Genomic DNA, 24,059 nt, shown 5'->3' with positions numbered 1-24,059 from the left:
GCTAAGCATCTATGGTGCGAAGCCCCTGAGATGTTGAGGGGTTTCAGTGAGGGCTGTGAGCTTTCTGCTAAGGAGCACGTCATTTGGGTATAAAAGCAAAATAGAAAAACACATTGGTATTTTCCAAACTGTGTCTCCTATTTAGAGGAAAAAATAAGATAGAACCAGATATCTGATGGCTCATTCTCCTCTGCCTGACTGGAGACTGCTGAGACTCCTCCAGGCCTCAGGAGGACTCTCTCCCCTCCATCTCTCCTGCCCATGGCACCATCCACAGCTTGGCTGCAATTTGCCCCTGTGGGCCGCTGATGCTCCAAGGATCATCTCTGAGCTCCAGACCCCTACCTCTAGTGGCCTGGATGCCTCCTTCTGTCCCAAAACCAACCTGCAACTCTCACCCCATAGGCCAGCCTGCTGTTTTCCCAGTGAGTCAACATTCCTTCATCCGGGTGTTGAGCTGAAAACGTCTTGGCACCTCCCTCCCTCCTTCCCACACCTCCTACCCTCCATCTATCATGTCCTCTTGCTTTTACCTCCTAGATGCCTAACCAATCTGCATCTCGGTCCCTCCACCATCACTCCCATCTTCTCCCACCTAGACCATTCTATAAGCTCCTACCTGGGGCACCCACTGGTCTCCTGGTCCCCTCCAACCCATTTTCCACTCTGAGCTCCATGATCTTTGCAAAATATGAATAAGGTTTATGCCATCCAGTTCCCTGCACCAAACACTTCTAAGCTTCTCCTTGTTCCCACGAGGCCTGTAGGCTGGGCCCAGTCTGCCTCTCCAGCCTCCCCGGCCCCCACTCACCCTGGCCTCTGCATCCCAACCCCACTGGTTCCTCAGTCCTGCGCCCACCATGCCCTCTCCTGTCACAAGAGCTCAGCCCAAGTTGACGCCTCTGCCTGGAACACACTGCCCTCCTTACTCAGCTTAAGTGTGCTTCCCAAATGTCCCTTGTCCTCAACGGACACCTGACCAAGGTGGCCAAATTCTCCCTACTATAAACTTTCATAGGGCCACATGCTTCCCCTTGAAATATTTTCCATAGTTATAATTTCACTACAGGCTATTTGCTCCATTATTATCTGATTCAGCCCACCTCACTTGTACCCCTGGCCCTTTGTTTTGTTTTTTAAAGACTTTATTTATTCATGAGAGACACAGAGAGAGAGGCAGAGGGAGACGCAGCCTCCATGCCGGGAACCTAATGCTGGACTTGATCCTGGGACTCTAGGATCACGCCCTGAGCCTGAGGCAGAGCCTCAACCGCGGAGCCACTCAGGCATCCCTACCCTACCCCAGGCCCTTTGCACTTGCTCTTTCCTCTGCCTGGTATGACTTTCCCCCAGATATCAGCACGACTAGCCCCCTGGCCTCCTAGACTTTCTTCAAATGTCGCCTTCTCTGTAAGGACTCTTGAACGACCCTATTTAAAACTGCAACCCTAGCTCCTTCTCTGGGGAGCTACTATCTTCAGGCACATCACTAATCCATGTTATTTGTCTTGTTCAGTGTGTCTCTCCCTCTCTGCAATGCTGTGCCACGCGGCAGGAACTTCTGTCTGGTTTGCCCATGGCTATACACGCGGTCCCTAACACAGTGACTGGCACAGAGTAGGCCCCGGTACATGTTAGGGAGTACGCGGAGGCAGTAGAAGCGTTCTGGGCAGGGCCAACTTATCCGGACGGTGGGCTCAGGGCCTGGGGCACCCCGGGCTTGCAGCGATTGCCAGAACCAAGCGCATCTCTTGGAGTCAGAGAGGGGAAGGTGAGAACCCTTAGGCCAAGGAAGACTCGAATACGTGGTGCTCGCGCAGTCATCCCTAGCCAGCACGTTCGGGAAGCAAGATGGTAATCTTGTGGCGGCGGTGGAGGGGGGTGCGCCTGGGGCGCCGCACGGACAGGGGCCCCGGCGGCCGCGGGGCGGCGGGGCGGCGGGGCGGTGCCGCTTTAAGGCTGCGCTGCGGGGACCGGCCGCGGGCGGCGCGGGATGCAGCGTGACGTCACGGCCCCGCCCCGCGGGGTGATGCTGCAGCCGCAGCGGCGGGCCGGGGGCTGCCGGGCGGGGACCCGGGCTGCGCGCGGGCCAGGCGGGAGCCCGGCCTCGGAAAGGGATGCCTCCTGCCTCGAACCACAGGTACCCCCGTTCTCCCGCGCCCCCCGCACTGCCGCCCGGCCTCGCGCGGGGGCGCCGCGGCTAGGCCCCCGGGGAATCCGAGTCCGGGATCGGGACCGGGGCTGGCCCGGAGACCTTTGTTCTTCCTTGATGATGTCTAGTTCGTTGACCCGTAAATGGAGCCCCGGTGGCGCCTCCGGAGTGCGGGACCCTTGGCCCAGGCCCGGAGGAGGGCGGCGGCGGGGCGACAGATGCAGCTCGCGCTGGAGTGTGCCCGGCGCCGCGGTGCTCCTTGGTGCCCGAGGCCTGGTCCCGGTCACCTGGGCAGGTGTCATACGCTTCCGGTTCGCCTCCCGCCCGAGGCCGACCCTCCTGGCGCGGGGGCTCCTCGTAGGACCCCGTGGGCACCCCAGGATGAAGTTTAGGGTGACTCCATGGCCAGGGTTCCAGCAGGGCTCCGGCGGCCGCTGCAGCAGGAGGCTGATAGCGGTTCGGTGCACTCTGATCTCATCAGCCAACACGTAACTTCTCAGGTGGTTTCTGAGGTTACCTGCTCTTCCATTTGTGTTTTGCAGCTTCTTTGGCAAGCAGAGTCAGGTGCTCCCAAACCCAAGTACACTGTGTGCCTGATTAGGGCTTTCGGGGTCACCCGGTTGTCAGAGAGGGACAGGATTCCGGACAGCAGAAGGGAGGACCCGGCCACAATCGGTGACCAGCGCATCAAGCTCGCCCCTCGGGCCCTCACGGGCCTCCGCCGGCTTGGGACGGTTTCCTCGAAGTAGTCGCTCTGAGCATTGGTGGCAGGAAGAGTAGGGGAGCCGTGTGGCCTCCCCGGCCGCCAGGTGTAAAGCCCGTGTCATGTAAAGAGGAGGAGAGACAAATGAGGAAATGATTCTGCTCATAATAGGGCCATTTTCAGCATTCAAATTGCATGGGCATTGTTTATTTTCATTGATAATTTGCAGTTTAATCTTCCCATACTAGAGTTGGAGGGATTCGTTACTTGGAACATCCTCTGTATTCAAGAAACACAGTGGGCACAGCACAGAACCTTTGTGGGGCCAGGGATATATAATATAATATAATATAATATAATATAATATAATATATAATATAATATAATATAATAATATAAAATTTATATTATATATATTTTTTGGGCTGAATTTATGCTCATAGAGTGTGATCAGGATGGCCAGATGGTCCGGTAAATATTTGTATTTGTGTATTAAAATTCTATTTCATTATTTTAAATTTCACTTTCATGTTTTCACTTTTCATTCTCACTTTAAATTTCACTTTCATTTTTTATAACATTCAAAAATGACTTTTAAGCATTCTTCTTAGAATAACCTTTCATGGATAGCTTTTAATAAATGTATTCTTGAAATGAAAATAGTAACACTGATCCCCCGATTTGAAAATGAACCCTCAGGGAAGACTTTTTCAAGTCCAGGTTTCATTTCTGGTTTAGCTGCTAGAGGTAAGGCAGCGGTCTGGTCTCATTTTTGCTAGGACAGGCTGCAGGCTGTGTTCTAAAGCCGGGGGGTGGTGGGCAGGTGACAAAGTGAAGCGATCACATCGTAGGCAGAGATATGAGCTATCCATATAATTCATTTCAAGGTCGAAAAGATTCCCCTTTTCAAAAATATGCTTCCACCATGTGCTGTTTAAATCTGAAATTCATCCAAAGTGGGCCTGGTTCTTCATTACAAAATGAAAGGCAAGGTTTCTAGTGCCTGTGCACTTAGGTTCACTTTATGGGGGTGGAATGGGCTAGGAAAGGGTGGCACCCTGTGCTGGAAGGGGGCGAGGAGCAGGGAGTGGGGGTGGGGCTGTGACCGGACAGGTGAGGTCAGGTCAAGCTCTCTCACACACCTGTGCTAAAGGTCTGCCTTCTGACTTTTAAGGAGATGGTCTTATGCGGTGTTCCAACGGGCACTTTATTTCTGTAGTTTTAATGAATGAGTGAAGATCCAGGGAATGCTAACAGCCACTTGGGTTTTGGGGTTTTGTTCTTGTTTTTTTTTTAAGATTTTATTTATTTGAGAAAGAGAGAGAACAAGCAGGGGGAGTGGCAGAGGGACCAGGAGAAGCAGACTCCCCTCTGAGCAGGGAGCCAGATGTGGGGCTCAATCCCAGGATCCTGGGAGCAAGATCCGAGCTAAAGGCAGATGCTTAACCAACTGAGCCACCCAGGTGCCCTCACCTGGGTTTTTAAAGACAAGACTGGCCAAAGGACAGATTTTTCTGGAGTATTTACTATGGGCTGAGCTAACACAGGAAGGAGAGAATCAAGAAGTTTAGCTTTAAAAAAAATATAAGTTTCACTTAATCTTCATAAATGAATTCTTAAAATTTATTTACTTTAGAGAGAGAGCATGGTGGGGTGCAGAGGGAGAGGGAGAGAGAGAATCTTAAGCAGATTCCCTACTGAACATAGACCTCCCCCAACGAGGGGCTCTTTTTTTTCAAGATTTATTTATTTGTTTATTTATTTTAAAGAGAAAGGGAGCAGGGGAGGGGCAGAAGGAGAGGGAGAGAGAAACTCAAGCAGACTCCTGAGCATGGAGCCCAAGGTGGGGCCCAATCTCATGACCCTGAGATCATGATCTGGGCTGAAATCAAGATTCAGAAGCTTAACCAACTAAGTCAACCCAGTGGTTATGTTTTTAATGAAGTGTTATTTGCCTACACAATTCTTGGGTATCTCTGTTCCTGTTTTAGAGACAGCATGATAGTTTTCTAAAGTCACAAGATAAGTTACAGAAATAAGAGCAGACTGGGTCTCTGGGTATGTCCTTCCCTGGCATCTCCGTATGAAATCCATCTCTCAGCAGGGCCACAGGCCCTTCTTGGTCAGCTAATTCCTTCCTGATGGCTTCCTCTCTCACCTCGCTGACATGGTGCCCAACTGTTGCACATACAGCTCCTTTACACAGCTAGTTCCCCCTGTGTAGGACACCTTCCCTCTACTTTCCACCCAACTTGGGGGCAGGAACTTTGTCTTTCCTTTATCTTTATGACCTCAGAGACTTGGTACTTAGTGCTCAGCCAAATGGGAAGATAGGTGGACAGGTGGACGGCTGAATGCGTGGATGTTTGGAAAGGTGGTTGGGTAGACAAGTAGATTAGAAGATGAGTGGGTGGATATGTGTTATGGGTGTGGTTGGATGGGTGGATAAGTAGGTGGAAGGGAGAATGGATGGATAGATGGATGGGTTGGTGGGTTAACACAGTGCTCTGAATCCTGCTAGAGTGTCTCTATAGAAAATCACTTCCACCACTGGTGTCTTGCAAACAGAAGGAAGACAGTCCTTGCGTAGGGTGGTGGGGGAATTTAGGATACAAATCTGGAGTGATGAAACATTTCCTGAGTGCTTCATAAAGAAGTTATGGACTTGTGATAGCGTGATGGAAGGTAGTAAGTTAATGTCAGGGATAAGGGCCTCATTTTTAAAGCTTAAAAGTAATTTTGAAAAAAAAATCCTGTAATATTGATCTTGGTAAATAACAAATGTCCTTATCAGGAAGCCCATCAATGCTGGGCATGTTGTCTTGGGTTTGGGGCCTACTTCTCAGGCAGGACTTCAAAGGAAATGTAGGCAATTACTGTTTTGTGAGGCGAATGAGGTGAGCTGTCAGAGGCCAGACAGAATCCTAGAAGGCTCCCCTCTGATGATTTTATCTCCCTCTTTACCTCTGATCTTGGTGGCCTTCCTCTCTCTATGCTTAATAAAATTGACATTGGTTAAAATGCACAGGTTCTGTTCTTAAAAGAATCTGTTCTTTTAATAGTTACAATCTCGATTAATTCCAAAGCAGTGAGAACCAATTGCACCCGGGGCAGGACTCTGTGTGGCCAATTGCAAACCCCAGGGGGTCTGGGGGCCTGAGGGAGACTAATTCCCCACCCAGGGCCCCGGGCATTATGAAAGTTGCTCTAAAAAATGATTTGAGGATGGAAGATATCTATTTCTCACCCTCCGTGGTTCTTTTTGTCCCTCACTTGTGTTTGTGTGTGTGTGTGTGTGTGTGTGTGTGTGTGTACAGTATCCCTATTCAGGGAGTCATCTATGGCATGTGGGATTCAAGGTGTTTGGTTTATCTCTTTAAAGAGAACATTTTTAAACACAGTAAGTCTCAGTTCTCCTGATGACTAAAAAATGTCATTCATCCGTTGATGCTGTAAGGAAAGGCTTGGAACTAAATGCACGCATCTGCTTTTAGACCAGGGCCCCAGCCTCCCAGGAATAGGAGACACAAGTGTTAGGCAAGGTGACCGCTGTGACTTTCCATCCCATGAGAGAAGGGCTGTCCCACGGCCGTGCGCAGGTGCTCAGGGAATCAGGGTACTTGTAGGTGGGTCCTGCCCCAAGCCTGGGCTCCCCACCACTCTGCTCCCCTGGGACCTGCAGGCCAGGGCAGAGTTTGTCCTGAAATGAGTTGTGGGTCCTAAAATAGGCTGGCACCCCTCAGAGCCATGGGGTTCCTGGCCGCCCTCAGTTCCTAGGAGGCTCCTTGCTTGGCCCTCCTCATGGAGCCTCTTTAGGGGAAGGTCCCCTTGAGTTTTAGTGCAGGGACCTGCAGGACCAGGCTCCTCCCTCTGAGCAGGGACAGGGCCCCAGCTGTGGTCTCCTGAGCCACGTCGGACACAGGCCCTGGCGACATCTTCTGCCAGCAGTAGGCCTCTTCTCTGGGGGCACAGCAGTCGCCTCTAAGAACTCACCCCTCCTCATATGAAAAGGAGGAGCAGGTGCCAGTTGGGAGGGGGCGGAGGGAGCCACCTGGAAAAGCTGATTCTCACGGTGGAGGCTCCAGTGAGTAACTGCCGCCCCCGGACGGGCTTTCCCCACAGGAACACCCACCGGCCCCCCCTACGATGATCCCCCCGGCGAGCAGCACCCCTCCAGGAGAGGCCCTGTTCCCCAGTTTGGCTCCTCAGGACTTCTGGAGGTCTCAGGTCTCAGGCTACTCGGGGTCCGTTACCCGGCACATCAGCCATCGAGCCAACAACTTCAAACGGCACCCCAAGAGGAGGAAGTGCATTCGTCCTTCCCCGCCCCCACCCCCCAACACCCCGTGTCCCATCGAGCTGGTGGACTTTGGGGACCTGCACCCCCAGAGGTCCTTCCGGGAGCTGCTCTTCAACGGCTGCATTCTCTTTGGCATCGAGTTCAGCTATGCCATGGAGACAGCGTACGTGACCCCCGTGCTCCTGCAGATGGGCTTGCCTGACCAGCTCTACAGTCTGGTGTGGTTCATCAGTCCCATCCTTGGTGAGCCCCAGCTCAGCCCCGCTGGTGGATGGCCTCCGGAAACCTATGGAAGCTTCCAGAAGCCCGAGTTGAAGCAGCTAGAGGGTCAAGGGAGGAGCAAGAGTTAAGTTCCACTCATTAGTTTGGGGTTGTGGGAAAACACAGGAAGGGTCACCACACCCCGTGTTTTAAGTGACTCCCTCTAAACAGGCCGTAGACCAGGAATTTCACAGACCCCAAGGATCACCGCCATCCTCACAGAGCTGTCACTGGAGGATCCAAGCAATGAATTTAGCTTGATGTGGTTTGAGTCTGGGCGGCCCTGGAATTTCTTGGATTGCCAAGGGAGCTCACGGCTGCTTAGTGCCTTGTAGGGGCCTAGGTAGAAAATCTGAGCTGTTCCAAGAGTCTGTCTTTTGTTTTTCTAGCTTAGGGTTGTGTGCTCCAAGTTTCATCATCTATTCATTTGATGCCCTGGGACCTTCTGGTGCAGGTGTTTGAGGGCTGGGACCAGGCTGTCTCTGTCCAGCCAGGTGTGCCCAGGGGACCCCAGCGATGACCTCTGAACTCTCTTTCAGGATTCCTACTGCAGCCACTGTTGGGTGCTTGGAGTGACCGGTGTACCTCAAGGTTTGGAAGGAGACGCCCTTTCATTCTTGTCCTGGCTATAGGTCTGTTGTTTTGGAATTGAAATAAAGTGGAAAAAAAAAAAAAGAAAGAAAGAAAGAAAGAAAGGCCCCAACTGCTTCCTCTTAGCAAAATCTGACAGTGTTGACCCAGGCAGTGATGCAGATAATTTCACAGGCGAGGTGGCAGGGAGTGTCCAAAACCTGGCCTGAGTTAACTGCAGCAACTTATCACTGATTTTTTTTAAGAACAAGTTAATAAAGTTTATGTCATTCCCGCCCTGCTTGACAAAATAAAAACCCTGATCCAAGTGGGGAAAAAAACTCATGGTGAGTCTGCAGGTGACTTTTCCAATGGGCTCTGCTCGGTGTTTGGTGAAAAAGGCATCCTTGGGCCCTAGAGACTCCCCACTGAAGCGGCGGGTGCCGGGGCAGAGCTGCTCTGCGTTTCCTGGCGGCGTGACTCTGCTTCTCTGTCCGCAGGGGCATTGCTGGGCCTCTCGCTCCTGCTCAACGGCCGGGACCTGGGCACGGCGCTGGCCGACTCGGCCGACGACCACAAGTGGGGCCTCCTCCTGACCGTGTGCGGGGTGGTGCTGATGGACTTCAGCGCTGACTCCGCGGACAACCCCAGCCACGCCTACATGATGGATGTGTGCAGCCCCGCGGACCAGGACCGCGGCCTCAACATCCACGCCCTGCTGGCAGGTAGGTCTCCGGGCCGCGTGTGCACTCCCGCACGCCCTGGTGCAAAAAACGAGTCGATACAACTCCAATATATGGAAGAACGTGGCGTGCTTGAACATATGTATTTCAAACAATATTGTTCAGCAACACTCTGGAGTGCTGATCTATGCATGTACGTGTACGAACTATACGTGTAGCCACATATGTGATGTGTCAGTGTCCGTGCATGTGGTTATATGCGCGCTTTATTCTCATTGTTCGAGGAGTTAGGTTCTGTAGTCACCATGAGCCCTGAATTAGCCGGTCCTGAGTCACTGCCCCTAGGGAAACTACAGGGTCAGCTTCCTGTGAACCTCTGGCCACATATTCCGTCACAAGCAACCGGTCCGTACCTAAACTTGTCTTATGTGTTTCAGTTTAAAGATACCTTTGGGGATCCCTGGGTGGCCCAGCGGTTTGGCGCCTGCCTTTGGCCCAGGGCGCGATCCTGGGGACCCGGGATCGAATCCCACGTCGGGCTCCCGGTGCATGGAGCCTGCTTCTCCTTCTGCCTGTGTCTCTGCCTCTCTCTCTCTCTCTCTCTGTCTGTGTGACTATCATAAGTAAATAAAAATTTTAAAAAAAAGACACCTTTTGAACGTACCTCATAGATTCACTAACAAGGAGCACATGGCAACAGCACCATAACGCATGCCTGAACAAGGCTTGCCAGACACACGTATTTGCTTCGTAAGACACATCACAGCCTTCTTGGACTTAACGAACAAGAGACAGCAGTGCAGGGGCACCTGAGGGGGCTCAGGTGGCTAAGCATCTGCCTCTGGCTCAGGTGATGATCTCAGTCAGGGTCTTGGGATCAAGCCCCGTGTCAGGCTCCCTGCTCAGTGGAGAGTCTGCTTCTCCCTCTCCCTCTGCCCTTCCCCCTCCTTGTGCTCTTTCTCTCTCTGTCTCAAATAATAAGTAAAATCTAAAGAGAGAGAGAGAGAGCGAGAGAGCGCAGTACATCAGTATTACACGTGGGGACTGTCCAATCCCAGTTGGTTCTTCTAGCAAATGCCACTTACTTGCCTCTACTTACACACATGCATACATCAGGGTCCAGGGAACTTCTGCAGGGGTCTCAGCCGGGCCAGTGCTGGGGTGTGGAGGGTAGCAAGAAGGGTTCTGCTTTTAACCTTATAGTCTTCCGTATTGTGTCTTTTCTTTAAAGATTTCTTTATTTTGTAGAGAGAGAGAGAGAGAGAACACTCACAGGTGCCCGGGGGTGGGGGAAGAAGGGCAGAGGGAGGGAGACTCTCCAGCAGACTCCATGCCCAGCACAGAGCCTGACATGGGGCTTGATCTCAGGACCCTGAGATCATAACGTGAGCCGAAATCAAGAGTTGCTGCTTAATCAACGGAGCCACCCGGGAGCCCCTCTTTTCTTTTTTTATTGTGCTAAAATACACTTAATATAAAATGTACCATCTTAACCAATTTTAAGTGTACAGTTCGGTGGCATCCAGCACATTCACACTGCGGTGCAGCCATCACCACCATCCACTCCCACACCTTTCTCATCCTGTAAAACTGAAACTCTGTCTGCTCTGAACCCTGACTCCCCATTCCCCACCTCCAGCCCCCAGGATCCCATCATATACTCTCTCTGTCTCTATAACTTTGGCAACTTTGAGCACCTTACATGGATGGCATCACACAGTACTTCTCTTTTTGTGACTGGCTGATTTCACTTGGGGTGATCTTCATCCCCGCCGCAGCAGGTGTCAGCATGTCCTTCATATATAAGGCTGAATAACACTCTACTGTGTGTCCAGATCCTATCTTGTTATCCTTTCACCTGCTGGTGGACGCCAGTGGCTCCCACGTTTCAGCTGTTGTGACTCGTGCTGCTACGAATAGGGGTGTGCAGATGTCTCTTCAAGACCCTGCTTTCAGTTCTTTTGGCTATAAACCCAGAAGTGAAATTACTGGCTCATATGGTAATTCTATTCTCTATTTTCTGAGGAGCCTCCCTACTGCGTTCCGTGGCAGCTGCCCCATCTTACACCCCAGCAGCAGTGCACCGGGCTCCTATTTCTCTACGTCTTTGCCAACACCTGTTACGGTTTTTGCTACAACCCATCCTCATGAGTTGAGGTGGGATCTCCTCGTGGTTTGGGTTTGCATTTCCCCGCAGGCTAGGGATGCTCTCTGTGTGCTTCTTGGCCCTCAGTATGTCTTCTTTGGAAAAATAGACACTAAATAGATACGTAAGTTCTTTGCCTTGTTTGAATCAGGCCGTTTGTTTTATCGCGGCTGAGTTGTTCACACGATTTCTTTCCTGTGAGAATACATTTGCTTCAGTCATTGTTTTTTATTATTATTTTTAAACAAGTAATCCTTGTTTTTTCTTTTTCTAAGACCCCATTGATTTATTCATGAGAGACACAGAGCGAGAGAGACAGAGGGAGAAGTAGGCTCCATGCAGGGAGCCCGACATGGGACTCGATCCTGGGTCTCCAGGATCACAACCCCGGCCAAAAGTGGCGGTAAACTGATGAGCCACCTGGGCTGCCGCAGTCATTGTTTTTTAAAAAGTGATTAATAAACGTCATCTCACAGCTGATGTTATTTAAGGGCCACAAAATAGCAATTATGTCTTCAAAAGAGGTGGGAGGAAGCTAACTGGGACCACGAACACGGGAAGGTAAGAATAAGAAGAGTCGGGGGCAGCATGAAATTCAAAGGCCCATAAGGACAGCTGGGGACAGATGAAGGGGCCATAGGAGGAAACCATTAAGAAGTAGATTCAGGGCCACATGCCATCTTTAGGGACCTGGAGAAGGATGAGTTTTTCCGTAGAAGTCACAGCTTAAAAGTGGCTGGTTCTCCCCAGAGCAGAGGGTGACCAGATCGCAGCAGCCGGTTGAAGACAGGTTCCTCTCCAGGAGCAGAGTTAAATGGAGAGAACTCGGCTCCCAACCAGGAGACAGGCTCAGAACGTTGCTGAACTCAAAATAAAACAACACACCAGATCCCTGGTGTAGCAGGGAAGGGGGCTGGAGGTGCTGGGGATGTGGGAACTTGGGAGCCGGCGGCGGCGGGGAGACCACACTTCCTGAGCTCAGTAGATGGGGTGCTGCTGGTGGGGTGCGAGGAGGCACCACCCGCGTCTTTACGCGGTGCCGCATGCATCAGTGTGCCGTGCACCTGCTCCCCGAGGCCGAGGCCGTGGGAGGCAGCAAGCAGGAGCAGAGGAAGGGCCCAGATCCCTGCAGCCCTGTTGCTCCCTGATGGCTTGCCGACCTGGAGGGCTAGTCACCGGGGTGGCCATCCTTGGTCACCAGTAGGATGCCGGCATCAGGCGAGTAAGACCGGGGTGGCCACGTGAATCCCCTCCGCCCAACTGTGTTAGAGACCAGATCTTCCATATTTGCCTCCCAAAAGGGAATGTGACCCAGTGTAGAGACCTTCAGTGTTCCAGCAAGGCCACGTGTAAGTGGGACAGAGGTGGACAGGTGGTCACTGTGCCCCTTGCTCTGGAGCCAGGCAGGCCCAGTAGGTGGCCCTCGAGCGGGAGAGGGGGCACCCTGAGGGGGTCCTCCTGGGAATCCCATTCTCACTCTCACTTGTGCTGGGATTTAGGAGGGACCGATGCTGTATCTGGATCCTCGCAGGGATTTGGCCACTTGAGTGAGACACAGAACCACGACTCTCGAGGGCCCCCCACCGAGGGTCTCCTGCCCCCGCACCACCTGCAGGGGGTCAGCCGGGGGACTTAACCCTGCTTCTGTCCCCAGGCCTCGGAGGAGGATTCGGCTACGTGGTTGGGGGCATCCACTGGGACAAAACTAGCTTCGGGAGAGCCCTGGGTGGGCAGCTGAGGGTGATCTACATCTTCACTGCGGTCACCCTGAGCGTCACCACCGTCCTGACCCTGCTCAGCATCCCTGAGAGACCCCTGCGGCCCCCTGGCGAGAAGAAGGCCACCATGAAGAGCCCCAGCCTCCCGCTGCCACCGTCCCCGCCCGCGCTGTGCGAGGAAGGCGCGGGCGAGCCCCTGCCCTGTCCCCCGGCCCCCAGCCTGTACGCCGGCCTGTCCAGCCCCATCTCCCCACTCAGCCCCCTCACGCCCAAGTACGGCAGCTTCACCAGCCGCGACGGCTCCCTGACGGGGATCAACGAGTTCGCCTCATCCTTTGCCACGTCCAACATAGACAGCGTGCTCATTGACTGCTTCACGGGCGCCCCCGACGGCGCCCCGCGGCAGGCCCTGAGCGTCAGCTTCCCCCGGGCCCCCGACGGCTTCTACCGCCAGGACCTCGGGGACAGGCGGGAGGCAGCCCTGGTTGGGGGCCCCGACGGGGACGTGCTGAGGGTGGGCTCCCTGGACACCCCCAAGCCACGCTCGGCCGGGATCCTGAAGAGACCCCAGACCTTGGCCATCCCGGATGCAGCCGGAGGAGGGGGCCCCGACACCAGCCGCCGGAGGAACGTGACCTTCAGTCAGCAGGTAAAAGCGAGGCTGGGGGTAGGGGCATGGGACAGAGGGCACTGTGTGTTGTCCCCCTCAGCAGTTAGAGGGAGGGGGATTGTGGCTCTGGAAAGACCCCCCACCCCGAGCTCCTCCCCTGCTGGAGGCATTGGAAGGTCGGTGGAACTAAGCCAACAAGGCCTGGGCGTGAGGGGTGGTGAGACTGGGCCCACCCCATCAGAGGGACACTCGTTTGAAACGTGGTCATGTCTGCCCAAAGGCAGGTCAGGCCAGGAGGCTCCCGGCGTGACTCTGTCAGGAGCATCCTTAGTGTTGCCCCCAGTGTCCATGCGCTTGGGCTGTGGTGTCTGGTGCCAGCAGGTCTAAGTCTCCCCCAGGGGTGGCTCTGAACAGAACGCCTGGCAGACGATCCTGGGTCCTCCTGGGCTCCTGGAGGCTGTCAAAACTCTGGATTCTACAAGGTAGTGCGTGGCACAGTCAGTGCAGGTGAAGAACCTTCCAGAAGGCTGTTGGTGTCGTATTTAGTGTAGGTCAGATGGGCTGAAAGGCCACCAACTGACAGGTGGGCTTTTAAGCAGCATCAGAGTCAGGAGGCCACCTCAAACAGAAGAAAGGTTACCCTGACGCTTGAAGTGGACTCATCCTGGGGCCCGCCTGCCCTCAGGGGAGTCACAGGGTGAGAGAGGATTCCAGTAAGAATTTGGAGTTTCTTGAAAGGGAGTTCGACCTGCGGGGCCCCGAGGGAGGCAGGCAGCCTGGAGGCCGGGAGCTCGGAAGGAAGCGCGGCCTGCTGACCTGACCCGACCCGAGCCCACGGTCTCCCGTGGAGCGGAGCCACACGGCTGGGAGGGGGCTGGGAGGGGGCTGGGAGGGGGCTGGGAGGGGGCTGGGAGGGCCTGCTCCTCGGCGGGGTCTGTGCTCCGGGAAGGGCTGCCTCCCGGGGGGCAGATGCATTTTCTGTCCCCGGGTAAATCCTCAAGCACCTGTGTCTGGTTTGCTCTTCTGTGGGGCGCGTGGCGGCTGGCTGGTCGTCATGCCACCTCCACAGTCCCCAGGGAGGAACCATCCTCCTGCGGAGGCACGTGGCATCCTTGCGGGGAAAGCTCGAGAACACCTCTGGAGCTCAGGACTGGAAAAAAGGCCTGAAGAAGCGAAAATCGCCGGAAGGCTAGGGGGTCCGCTTATGGCCGGAACAGAGGTTCCTCTCGGGCCTCGAACCTCACCCTCCGTCACGGATGACAGGAGGCTCTCGACCAGGCCTCTTGGCAGCCCTGCGTCATCCCGTGCCGCTTCACAACATCCCACCCGGCTTCGGGATCCAGTTCCGTAGCTGTGGTCGAGGCTGTCGTCGGAATCCTCTCTTCCAGTCCCATCCCCGGTGGGGTACCATGTAGGAGGCAGCTCCTTGAGGAGAGTCAGTCACGGGCCACAGGCAACGCGGCCGGCCTCGGGCGGGCACTGTGGTGGCCTTTTAGCCTCCTCCTCCACCGGCAGCCACGGTGACGAGCTCCTGGGTCGTGGCTGCCTGGGGCCCCCACGGGTGACAGCAGCCCCAGTGCCCCTGTGGAGCCAGGGCAGCGCCGCCCCCGCCGCTTGCAGAACCGTAGGTCACCTGGCTGGGGTCTGCACCAGCGACCCAGGCGAGCGACCCCGGAGCGGCGCCCCCTTGTCCTGGGGCAGTGAGCAAAGCAAATCAGTGAGCGGGTGTGTGGGGGGGGCTCCCGGGCCCCCCGAAGCAAGCAGCCCCGCGCCCAGGGCCGAGGTGAGTGCGTCTGCTGCCTGCACCTGCTCAGGGCCGCCGCGGCCTCTGTGGGGGTCGGAGGGCCCCCCCGGGAGAATTCTGAGCAGATCCCCCAGCCGCCCCCGAGCAGCCCTCTGCGCCTTACTCTGACTGAGCGGACGGGGCTCTTGGGACATCCAGGTTCGGACCGGCCCTTATTTCTTGCATTTCCAATGTCTTTCATGTTCGAGCAGGTAGTCACTCGCGCTCGGTGGCACCCATCTCTCATGCCGTGGCCAAAGGGTGGGCGCGTCCTCGGGTGCCCCGTGGCTCAGGGTGCCGCTCGGTGCTGGGCGTTCAGCTGGCACCACCAGGAGGGCGCCGTGCGCGGCCCGTCCGCTTCCCATCGCAGCCGCAGCCGGCTCCGGGCGCCGCCCGAGCGGGAGCCCTGGCAGGAGCTCTGTGCGGCTTCCTTTTCAGGTGGCCAATATTCTACTGAACGGCGTGAAGTACGAGAGTGAGCTGGCGGGCTCCGGCGAGCCGGCGGGGCAGCCTCTGTCCATGAGGCACCTCTGCTTCACCATCTGCCACATGCCCAAGGCACTCCGCAATCTCTGCGTCAACCACTTCCTGGGTGAGCTCTCGGCAAACCTCGCCGTGCTCTGCGTGTCCAACCCCCCCCAGCTCACGCTTTGCGATGGGGACATGCCGGGGACCCGGCTCCCCGACCCCGGGCTCCCTCCCCAACCGGCCTCCCGGGAAGCCCCGGAGCCCCACGTCCCGTCCTGGGGTGGGGGCGACATTGCTCATGCGTGTAGACTCCCTAGGTCCCATCAAGGGGAGGACGTGGTGTCGGGTGCCCCGGGGGGCTTCTCTGCAGGGGGCCAGACCGGTAGGTGCTCGGGGCCGCCCCGAATGACGCCAGGTGCTGGGGCCGGAGGCACACCCCTTCCCCCCGGCCGACACCTGGTCTCCGCAGAGCCCGAATTCTCCTTACCAAGAGCTCTTCGGACAGCTCGCACCTCAGTGACGGACGCCACCGGTGGGGCTTGTACCTTGAGCCCGTCTGGGCCTCACTAGTGTGTTAGAGCCGAGGCGGCCGCACATACAGACACTCGCACGTGCCTGCCCGTGCCTGGCTCTGGCCTCGAGCCCCAGGCCTGACATTCCGATTGCCATTTCATTCCCTTCGGGATCTCCCTGCCATCAGGTTGTTGAACCTCTGAGGATGATTAGGAATTTGAGATACTCTCGGGCTCTCCAATACTGTGGGATATAAATCAGGATGTCTTTCTGGAAGGCCATCTGGCAACAGGCAAGAATCTTAAAAATGTCCATAACCTTTATCCCAGTGACCCTACTCGATATTCCATGCAAGGCCATAAACAGAAATGTTATCAAGGATCTATGTGCCAGGTATTAGTCACAGCAGGATGGATAACAGCCAGACGCAGGGAAGCAGGGGTGCGGGGGGGGGGTGCAGGCCCAACAGCGGGAGAAGGGGTTCAATGTATTAATGTTGTGCCCACTTTGTGCAGCCTCGTGCTGCCGTTAACACGGGCTGTTTGAGAATACTCGCTGGCTTAGGAAGTCGTGCATGGTAACGATTGGGGTTCAAGAGGTCCCACAGGTGCCGTCCTCCCTTCCTCTACCGATGATGGAACTGACGCAGGAGCCCTCGGTTCCTTCGTCCGAGAAGCCTGTGGTCCTCTGGCACCATTTGCACTTCCTAGCCTGCCGCTCTCGGCTAAGTGCCACCCCGTCATGCCAGCGGCTGCGGCTCCACTGGCATTTTCTTGTCCCCTTGCAGAGAGGTGAGTGGGAGCAGGATGAGGCGGTTAGAAGGAGTGAGGGCTTCGCTCCCTCCAGGCCATAGTGTTCAGAGAAAGAGCAGAACACGATCTCTCAGGCAACAGAGCCTGTGTTTATGAGGATACACATTTGCTTTAAAAAAGACTGGTAGGGGACCTGCAACGGGTTAACAGAGGTAAAGTGATCTCTGGGTGTGAGGCTGTAGGTAATTTCTTCGTTAGGTTTTGAAGCCATAAAAACCGTGTATTACTCTGTATTTGGTAAAACCACCTATTGGCGAAAGAAGAGGCGGTGGCAGCGTCTTCGCCGGCGGTCACCAGCCCTTTCCCCTCCCAGGGTGGCTCTCATTTGAGGGGATGCTGCTCTTCTACACCGACTTCATGGGTGAGGTGGTATTTCAGGGAGACCCCAAAGCCCCGCACACGTCAGAAGAATATCGGAAATACAACAGCGGCGTCACCATGGGCTGCTGGGGGATGTGCATCTATGCCTTCAGCGCTGCCTTCTACTCAGGTACCCGCGCCCCAGGGAACAGGTGGGGGTGGGGGCCCCTTGTGGGAATGACAGCTTTAGTGGGGTCCTTGGAATACATTGAGTGGAGGGAGGTTTGTGACTTCACGATCGCAGGCAGAGCATCCCAATTTGGGGGACACTGTCATGGGACCACCTGTTGGGGCTAGCGGGGTGGCACTGCCCTGTGCTGGGCGATGGGGACCGGTGTCTATCCAGACCTGAGTAAGCCGGCAGGCAGAAAGGCCAGGCCCATAACTGAGGGCAAAGGGGAGCCCTAGGGACAAACACCGAGGTCACCCCCAGGCCAGGGGGCTGTCTGCCCACCCCCCCACCCTTCCCACATTGGTTCGTGTGGCAAGTGGTCCAGAAGGAGGGGAGGAGGAGGTGAGAACGGGGTGGGGGGGGCAGACGGGAGGGCATGTGGGGAGAGCCCAGGCCAGAGGCTGAGCTGACCCCGAGGTCTGCAGGGGGGACCACAGGGGACACAGGAGGCCGAGCTGGATCCCTGCAGGGTGCCAGCGACCATCCCAGTGGGGACCTGGGTGATGGTGCCACCAGCAACTGTCATCTTGGGGTCAGCCCGCATGTTCCGTCAAGGGCCAGAGAGGGGGCGCTTTCGGCCTCGCAGGCCACATGGCCTCTGGGGAACCCCTGGACCCTGCCCTAGTGGCTCGGAGGCCACCACGGACAAGATGTTTCTGTCTAAAAAGTGTGTGCGGTCAAGTCCTAGTAAAACCTCCTTTACGTTCAATAGGAATTGGAATTTCATATAATCTTCATGTGACACAAAATACTTGTCTTCTTTTGGTTTTTCAAAACCATCTAAGAATATAAAAACCATCCTTAGCTCCGGGCGGTGTCCAGGCGGTGCTCCGGCCTGCTGGATTTTGCCTCCTGTCCTGTGTCCTGCCCCCCAAGCCTGTTTGGTGTTTTGGACCAAGATCCCTTCACCTGCACCCCCTGGGGCCTGCCGTCCCCTGGACCACGCTGGCCTGGGCACCCCTGGAACTGATGCCTCCCGCTCCCTCTCTGCAGGCTTTCTAGTGTGGGGCGAGCCACCTGCCAGACGTAGGCCCAGTCCCGGGGAGGTGGTGGCCCAGGGAAACAGAGTGCCTGGGGCCACCGGGCAGAGCGTGACGCTCACCTTCTTTTCTGGCCCGCAGCTATTCTTGAGAAGCTAGAAGAATACCTCAGCATCCGCACACTGTACTTTATCGCCTACCTGGCCTTTGGCCTGGGGACTGGGCTCGCCACCCTGTCCCGGAACCTCTACGTGGTCCTGTCACTCTGCATCACCTACGGGATTTTATTTTCCACCTTGTGCACCCTGCCCTACTCACTTCTGTGCGATTACTACCAGAATAAAAAGGTAAGTGCTTCCATTTCTCTGCCTCGGGTCCTGAAAAGGCCGGCCAGGACCTGGTCTCCACCCTCCCAGCTGCCTGGAGGAACCCTACCTGAGAAATGGCCCTGGGGGCAGCTCCACGACAGGAATGAGGGGCCTGATCACACGCTAAGAATGTCCAAGCTGGGCCCGCGGAGCAGAAACCCGAGTGGGTTGCTGCCTCCGTTGGTGCCCCATTTGTTGGGGAAGTTGGGCGGCGAGGAGGGAGCAAGGGGAGGCTCACCCCTTCGTGTCCCCTGCTGTCAGGCTTCAGGGCCACCTGTTAGCCTCAGGCGAGGCGAGCGAGCCACTCACCTGGGACACAAAAAAAACTCAGTGATCAAGGTCAAGAATAGGTTAGCACAGTATTTCTAAAAAAGAGAATTAATGCCAAAACTCCATGCTGAACAAAATATCAGAACTTCAAGACAAGGTTAAATCACATCTCCGTGCCACACCACAGTGCAGATGGAGGCAAAAGGAAAAATCAGGAAAATCCATCCTGTCTTTATACGAAATTTTGACATTTTGCTCAGCATGGATCCTTCTCTGACAGCTTTGCTGAGATAGGAGTCACGGTACAACATCGTATGGTTCACCCATTTCAGGTGTGCAGTGTACTCTGAGTTGTGTGATCACCGCCACAATCGATACAGGACACTTTTGTCACTCCCAAAAGAAACCCCGTACCCATGAGCCATCGCCCTCCCCGTCCTTCCAGCCCAGGCCCCACCACCCCCGCTCCTCTGCACTTGTCTGTCATGGAGACACGTCATGGAGACAAAATCATGCCACATGTGGCCTCCGTGTCTGGCTTCTGTCATGGGTGACCTGTTTCCAAGGAGCATCCACGTCGTAGCGTGTCAGGCCTTTGTTCCTTCTTGTGGCCAGTAGTGCTCCTGTCAAGGATTTTTTTGCAGTAACTTGGAGATTTAAAGTACTGTATTAAAAGATCACCTTGACACCTGGGTTTCTTGCACCCCCTTTTAATTTGGGGCTCCTGTCGCCTCCCCCAGGCCTGGCTCCAGAGGCATCCTGAGTTGTTTTGGGGGGTTTGGAGTGTCTGATGACTTCAGCAGGGGCCAGCTCGGAGCACAGCATTTTTTTGTGAGATGTCAAATTGGCCTGGAGCCCCTGGGTCCCTGGGTGGTAGCTGTAGCAGTCCCTCCAGACCCTTCTCTGCCAGCAGCTGGACTCCTGGTCCCACGTCAGGCAGGGGTCACGAGGACCGCACTTCCCCCTGGAGGGGACGCGGGACAGAACTGTGACTGCTGCACCCCAGGGACCAAGAAGGGGAGGGGATGTGAGCGGTGCTACCCCTGCTGGCTGGTGCTGTCCCCCTGTCAGTCCCCTGCAGCCCCAGAAACCCCTCGACTGGGAAGAACAGATGGGCCAGTTCTTGGTGGGAAGGGCCACCCTAACTGAATGTGGTCAGGCCCCTGGAAGCCTTGGGCCTCTTGCTCATAGAGTCTTCTAGACACTCATACTCCTGTGAGTCTCTGTTCAGCTGCAGGCTCAGGGCTGACCTGTGACCACCCCGTCGGCCTTGCTGACTGTGTGCAGATGCAGGGGATGGAGGGGGAGGCCAGTCTCCCTGGGACACATGAGGTGTGCATCCACAGAGCCATCCCCGGGGTGGGGGCTGCATCGGTGTCTGCTGGCCCCCAGGTGGAGAACACACTGTACTTAGTGGGGGTGGCGCCAGCCGTAGCTTCGGTGGGTGAGGGGGGCCTATGCTGGGGAACAGAGTGAGGGGACCCACCCCGCCTCCTGCCACCATTGCTCCTGCAGCCCCAGTGGGGTGCGTGCGTGGCAGGCAGGGAGGGTGATGTGTCCACCCCAGAGGCCATGAGGACCTCGGGAAAATGGGCCAACAGACCAGACCCAGAGACTGTGAGGGTATTTCAGAGTGTGTGTGGGCATCGTAGCTGACAGAGGTCAGGAAAGGGGACGAGCCGGGACGCAGAGTGCCAGCCAGCCTGGCAGGTTGCCTGTCTTTCAGGGGAGAAGGCAGAGAAGTCCAGGCTGCCTAAGCCAGAGAGAGCCTTTGTGCCGCCGAGGCCTGTGGGAACACAGCCCTTCCGCTCCTGTTAGTCATGGATTCTTTTCAGGGCCATCATCTCTCTGAACACAAATATTATTAAACTCTTGGCTGAACTCCCTGCACATGTCAGTGCCGGAGAATGTGAGCCCGCTGCACGCGGGCCTCGTGGGTCCCCAGGCCTGCAAGAAATGTGGGGCTTGGTGGGCACCTTGCTGTCCCGGTGTCCCGCTGATGTGTTTCTCCTTCTGGATCAGTTTGCAGGGTCCAATGCGGACGGCACCAGGCGGGGCATGGGCGTGGACATCTCCCTGCTGAGCTGCCAGTACTTCCTGGCCCAGATTCTGGTCTCCCTGGTGCTGGGGCCTCTGACCTCGGCCGTGGGCAGCGCCAATGGGGTCATGTATTTCTCCAGCCTGGTGTCCTTCCTGGGCTGCTTGTACTCCTCCTTATTTGTCGTTTATGAAATCCCTCCCAGCGATGCCACCGAGGAGGAGCACCGGCCCCTCCTGCTGAACGTCTGACACCCCGGAGCCTCACCTTTGGCCTCGAGCCTGTGCCTGGGGGTCTGGAGCCGTCCAGCCAGTGGGAAACCCAGGGCCTTGGTGGACGCAGGACAGGTCTCCTGTGGAATGTACATATGTGATAAAACAATAAACAGCAGCAGCGAAGCCTATGGTTTCTAGTTGGGGCTCTCCCGAGGGTGGAGAGGTCACCTGGGGAGCGGGCTGCTCTCTATGGGGCCTTGGGGAGGGGGCTGTGAGAATCACTCATTGACAGTAGACCTGTGACTCAATCGTTCTCAACTGGTGGCGATTTTGCAACCCCCTCCCCCCACTGACCGGGAGAAGACACTTGGCAATGTCTGGGATCGTTACAACCTGGGTGGGTGCCTGCTGTCCACAGAAGCCTTAAACCTTGTACAGTGCACAGGACAGTCCCCACAATGTAGACTGTTCCAGTCCCTGACGTCAATCGCACTGAGGTGCAGAGAACCTGATCTAACTGTGCGTTGCATCCCAGAATGGAGTTAGAGTATACGATGTGTTTGGGTCAGAAGGCCTTGTATTCATTCACTCATCCATTCTCCCACCCACCCATCCACTCATCCATATATCCATCCATCCATCCATCCATCCACCCACCCACCCACCCACCCTACAGATACCCATCGAGTGCCCTGGGTGTGCAGGCAGTGGTAGGTGCTGGGGTCCACCTGTGAGCAAGTCTCTGCCCTCGTGGAGCTGATGTAGGAAGAGGCAGACAGTACACTGAGGTCTGTGCCTGAAGATGGCGGTAAGTGCTATGAAGGTCACAAGCAGGGCAGGAGGATGGGGTGACGGGGCTGGGGAGTGGGCTCTGCTAGGGAAAAGGGGGCATCCTTTTTGGAGAGATGCCGTTTGAGCAATGCCCTGGTGGAGAGGGGAAGATATTGGAGAACTGAAGTGGGAGTGTGCTTGGTGTGTTCGCGGGATCATAGGCTCCAAAATGCTTGGGCCATAGTATGCCCAGTAAGGTGAGAACCTCCAGATGGAGAGATGCCCGGGTGAACGCATACCTACCCTCTGACTTGACCCACCGCCTGCACCCACCATCTTCTGGTGGATGGAACTGGATGAATCTCTGACTTCCTGTGAGTGTCAAGGTCCTTCGCCGGGTGGTTTCTCACCATCTTCCATCACTTGAGGCACCTTTCCCCTTGCCGCCGGGCGGGCTTTTGTCCCCAAACTGTTGAGTGCTGGCTGTGTGGACTGTGAGGGGTGGGTCATGGCCTGTCACTGTTGTGCGTGCCCGTGGCACTGGAACTGGGCCCAGCCCCTGGCACCTTCACTGCATGGTCCCTATATTTTGGGGATATATAGGAGAAACTGATCACAACCCCTCCCCAAAAAGCAATGGGGGTCCTAGGGCCATGGCCAGCCTCTGAGGAGAATCTGGGGTTTGTGGGCAATTGACATGTCCCATCATTTTTTTGACAATGGTCAGGGACAGTGGGTGTAAAGCCTCCAACCCTCTGCAGGGTACCTTACCTACCTCCCCACGTGGGCCATGGTCTCCCCCAGTGCCATTGCCTGCTGTCCTCCTGGAGCTAAGGTGGCTCCTGCGAGGTCCCTGGAGCCCAGGCACCTCCTCTCTGCCCTCACATCTGGCCAAGGATCTCTGCCCACTTGCCTCCAGTCGACCCTCCCTGTCCAGCCTCCACTCTGCAGCCAGGGGAGCTATGCACATGCCTGAGCACATCCCTTCCCCTTAACACTTTCTGGGGGCTTCTCAGAGCCTGAGGAACTGGGTCTAAACTCCTCATGCCCATCCCGGGCCCTGCCTGTCTTCCTGAGCCCATGGCCTTCTGCACAGCTCCAGCCTCCAGGACCACAGCCACAGAGCCCCTTCCACCCTGGAAGATGCCCTTCGTGCCTGTGCTCATGCTCTTCCCGCAGATGAAGTCTTTCTACCTCTTCACTGCCCAGCGACTTAGATCCGTCCAAATGGCACATCCTCTGTGCAGCTCGCCCTGGTTGGAACCAGTGAGTCCTCTTTCTGTGCCTTCGTGTCATGCCGTTTTACCCTTGGTGGTTACAAGCTAAGTGAGGCAGGTCTCATCTTCCCTGCTCCACGTGTAGGTGAAGTAGAGAGAATTTAGGTAACTTTTCAAAGTCACACAATTCCTTTGGGCCTCCTGTTAGTCCCATGCTTTTCCTGGGACTGCAGACTCCTCCTCCTGCATTTATATCGTTCACAAGAGCTTTAGATGTTTTAGAAAATGTGGCGTCAGATGGCTGTCACCTGGTCTGGGATGCTTTAGCCCAGAATGGTCAAATCTTTGAGCAGAAAAAAGGAACAGGGAAGCTCCCCTCTCACTCCTGGCTTGCCAAACCTTGGGCCTTCTTCCTAGAACTTTCTAATAAGTAAACAAAGATTGCTCTTACATGTGGGAATCTGCACAGAGTCAGTGGCTGAGCAGAGCCCTGGCCGCCCTTGGGCCTGCACCCAAATGCTGCTCTTGACCTTCATTCAGGTCTTTTCTCAGCAGATGGCAGTGGAAGCAACCACAGGATCCGAAACCGTGAGGCCTGGGACTTGCTGAGGGCCATGCCCGCTTGACTTCCAGATCTCAGAGAATCAGTCTCTTAACAATGGAGCTGTGATGATGATGAGGATGGTGACCACTGCTTGCAGGTCCCCAAGTCCTAGGACAGGCCCTGCAGTGAGCTACATGCCTTGTGTAGTCTTCTGGCTTCATCCTCCCGACTAGGAGGAGGAGCCACTATGGCAGGCAGACCTGGATCCCGACACAAGCATACTAAGTGCCTGGCGTAGGTCACACAGGGTCACACCCTTGAACCAGGGAATCTGACTCCAGACCTCACCCCGCTTAATGTTTCTGAGCAAATGCTGAGCGGCAGGTGTCCTTCCCTGCAACCTGT

General features: G+C 55.7%; 1 protein-coding gene across 3 annotated transcripts; it reads left to right on the top strand.

Annotated features, from left to right (window-relative positions):
• Positions 1-2,030: 2,030 nt before the first annotated feature.
• Positions 2,031-21,297, top strand: SLC45A1 (solute carrier family 45 member 1). Of its 3 annotated transcripts, none has more exons than XM_055304692.1 (9): positions 2,031-2,140; positions 6,978-7,398; positions 7,956-8,048; positions 8,487-8,711; positions 12,470-13,182; positions 15,365-15,518; positions 17,033-17,209; positions 18,373-18,578; positions 20,892-21,297. In XM_055304692.1, the coding sequence occupies exons 2-9, from the start codon at positions 7,002-7,004 to the stop codon at positions 21,156-21,158; spliced, it is 2,232 nt and encodes a 743-aa protein (XP_055160667.1). In that variant the 5' UTR covers positions 2,031-2,140; positions 6,978-7,001; the 3' UTR covers positions 21,159-21,297. The 3 variants fall into 3 exon arrangements, with proteins under 3 accessions (XP_055160667.1, XP_055160666.1, XP_055160668.1); XM_055304691.1 differs by having other exon boundaries at positions 6,978-7,500; XM_055304693.1 differs by lacking the exon at positions 2,031-2,140 and having other exon boundaries at positions 7,387-7,398; positions 7,956-8,007.
• Positions 21,298-24,059: the final 2,762 nt, after the last annotated feature.

This window comes from Nyctereutes procyonoides, unplaced genomic scaffold (genome assembly GCF_905146905.1).
Source record: "Nyctereutes procyonoides isolate TBG_1078 unplaced genomic scaffold, NYPRO_anot_genome, whole genome shotgun sequence".
Taxonomy (NCBI): domain Eukaryota; kingdom Metazoa; phylum Chordata; class Mammalia; order Carnivora; family Canidae; genus Nyctereutes; species Nyctereutes procyonoides.
The sequence above is the reverse complement of the archived record's forward strand: the minus strand, read 5'-3'. Positions and strand labels throughout refer to the sequence as shown.